Genomic DNA, 2,500 nt, shown 5'->3' with positions numbered 1-2,500 from the left:
TGGGGCACATAACTAGCTTTTTTATAAAATATATTTTTGTTATCTTAGTGAGTGAGTAGTCTAAACTAAGAGAGCCTGATAAAAAGAAAGATGTGTGTAAACTAGACAGCGCTTTAGTAACTTCCCTGGAGAATCTATCATGTTCCAGTGATGCGTTCAGATTTCAGACACGTGTCAAATCTTGAAAACACATGCTCTGCGTTCCAAATCCCATACTTTCTACTATATAGTTTGGTAGAAAAAAGATTTAGGATGTCCCGATTCTTGTGGCCAGATTTAGGATGGTTAGAAGTACCCGGATGTCCTACTTCATGCGGCCAAGATTGTTAGTGTTGAAAAGTGCATCCTATTTGGGCGATTCTGACCCACAATCCAGTGCGCACGTGAAGTGACGTCACATCGACGAAGCCTCCATATGAAAACAAACGGGGATGAGACGGATAAAAAAGCAAGAGGCAAGATCAAGGAGCCATGTTAGGATGAAATAAATAAGTTAAAGTATGTCCCAATAGTATGCCTACTGCATCCTAACTAGATTATTTTTGTGGTCGGATGTAGTATGTAGAATAGAGAAAAGAAAGAGTATTTGGATTGGAGTTTTGTTTCATCTTGAATCTCCCATTCAAACGTTAACACAGAGAGAGAGAGAGAGAGAGAGAGAGGGAGAGGGAGGGAGAGAGAGAGAGAGACACAGAGATAGATAGAGAGAGAGACACAGAGATAGATAGAGAGAGAGAGAGAGAGAGAGAGACTGTAGCAGCGGTCTAGTCTGGTAACATGGAACTGTTGTTTTTAAATTAGACGGTTTGTATTGTGTTTAAATAATGGTTTAAATCTGTGTTTTTATAACTTGTTTTAGCGCCACGTTACGGGACTAGGCCGCTCATACACTGCTGACACTGTTCGCTAATGTTCCAACGGGAGATTCAAGTTAACAACAAAACTCCACTTAAAAATCTGGCTATTTTAATTTTGATTTGGGTTTTTCGGCAGATTATTCACGTTGTAGAATAAATCTTAATACTGTTTTGTGTTCACGAGACTGTCTGGATTAATTCGGCATAAATAAAATCCATCTCATACTAACCCCAGGGCTCAAACAGAGGCTGGGGAGTTTTGGGAAATGCTGGATTTTAATTATTGTGTATTTGGATCTCCCATTGCCACATAAACACACGCAGAGAGTGGCGGTGTATTAACGGTCTAACCCAGTAACGCGGGGCTTTAGACTGTCAGTATACCCACTCATTCAAACACATTGGAAACCAGTTTAACAGAGTTTAATACACAGAGTAAGGACGCACCTGCGAGGAGTGGGACAGGCGGCGCCATCTTCACGTGGGCCGGACAAGGGAAGGACCGTCTCCCGGAAGAGCGTCACAGAGCGAGGGGGCGGGACTATCACTGCCACGTCAGCGGAGATTGTTTAAAAACATTTTATATTTTGACGTTTAACTGATTATTATGAGATTTATTATTTCTCTGTGTCTCAATAGCGACGCGCTGGGTTCAATAGAATAATAACAGTTTGTTTTTTAAAGGTTTTAAATTTAAATCTGCGTAAAGTTGAAGAAAGAAGAAAGACCGCGAAATCACGTCCGCTTTCAAAGTAAAAGCACGTCGTTGTGTTGGAGTCGAGTGCAGGTGAAATGTTTAAAGATAAATCATGAGTTAACTTTGCCAGTTCATTACTGACATCGAAACATTGAATAACTTTTCATAAATATTAAAATAGATACCCGAAGCAAAATGCCAACATCTAACTAATTGTGTAAACATTAGCATCTCTGTAAATGTTAGGCTACATAGAGCCAAAGTTAAAATCTTTTTTTCGTTTTAACAGTTTTTAAAATGTTGTTATGTGTGACTAATTAGCTTTGTTTGGCCTCGGGATATACGTAGTTGGCCGCGAATGGAGAGGGACGCAGCGATACGATTTTAAGGACTCTAAAAAACCTGTCCACTTCACACAGAAAGGACACCATGAGGAAAGTTACTGGGTCTTTCACACACACACACACACACACACACACACACACACACACACACACACACACACACACACACACACACACACACACACACACACACACACATTCAAACATATTAATGTGCAAATGTATAACTGAAAATATTTTGAATACACCCTTTTTTTATCAATTAAAAATAAATACTATGTAGGGCCCTACAGGTCATATAACAATGTATTTTCATCATGTTTTTAAGAAGAAAATGTCTCATAAATCAGACAGTGAACAACATATGAACAAATCCTTCTGTAATAACCTTCAGAATAGTGCTGAGAATGATCATGGAAAGTTTAGTTGATGTAAGTGCTTTAGAAGTTGCGATTTGTGGATCAGAGTATTGAGAAAAAAACGAATGATGAGATAATGTCCGTTAAAGATGGTTGTATAGGAGAAATATACAGACGCAAACAGACAAGGTTTAGTCAAATAAACACCTGAATGTACATGTTGGACCTTTGATTTATACTAGT

General features: G+C 38.9%; 1 protein-coding gene across 1 annotated transcript in view; it reads right to left on the bottom strand.

The window, feature by feature from the left end:
- eif2a (eukaryotic translation initiation factor 2A) overlaps window positions 1–1,359 on the bottom strand; it is a 24,627-nt gene extending 23,268 nt beyond the window's left edge. The window contains exon 1 of the mRNA XM_080025235.1: window positions 1,305–1,359. Coding sequence (XP_079881361.1) covers window positions 1,305–1,332 — 28 coding nt within the window. The 5' untranslated portion in view covers window positions 1,333–1,359. The remainder of the gene's footprint in view (window positions 1–1,304) is intronic.
- Window positions 1,360–2,500: the final 1,141 nt, after the last annotated feature.

This window comes from Ammodytes marinus, assembly GCF_949987685.1.
Source record: "Ammodytes marinus genome assembly, chromosome: 3".
Taxonomy (NCBI): Eukaryota; Metazoa; Chordata; class Actinopteri; order Uranoscopiformes; family Ammodytidae; genus Ammodytes; species Ammodytes marinus.
The sequence above is the reverse complement of the archived record's forward strand: the minus strand, read 5'-3'. Positions and strand labels throughout refer to the sequence as shown.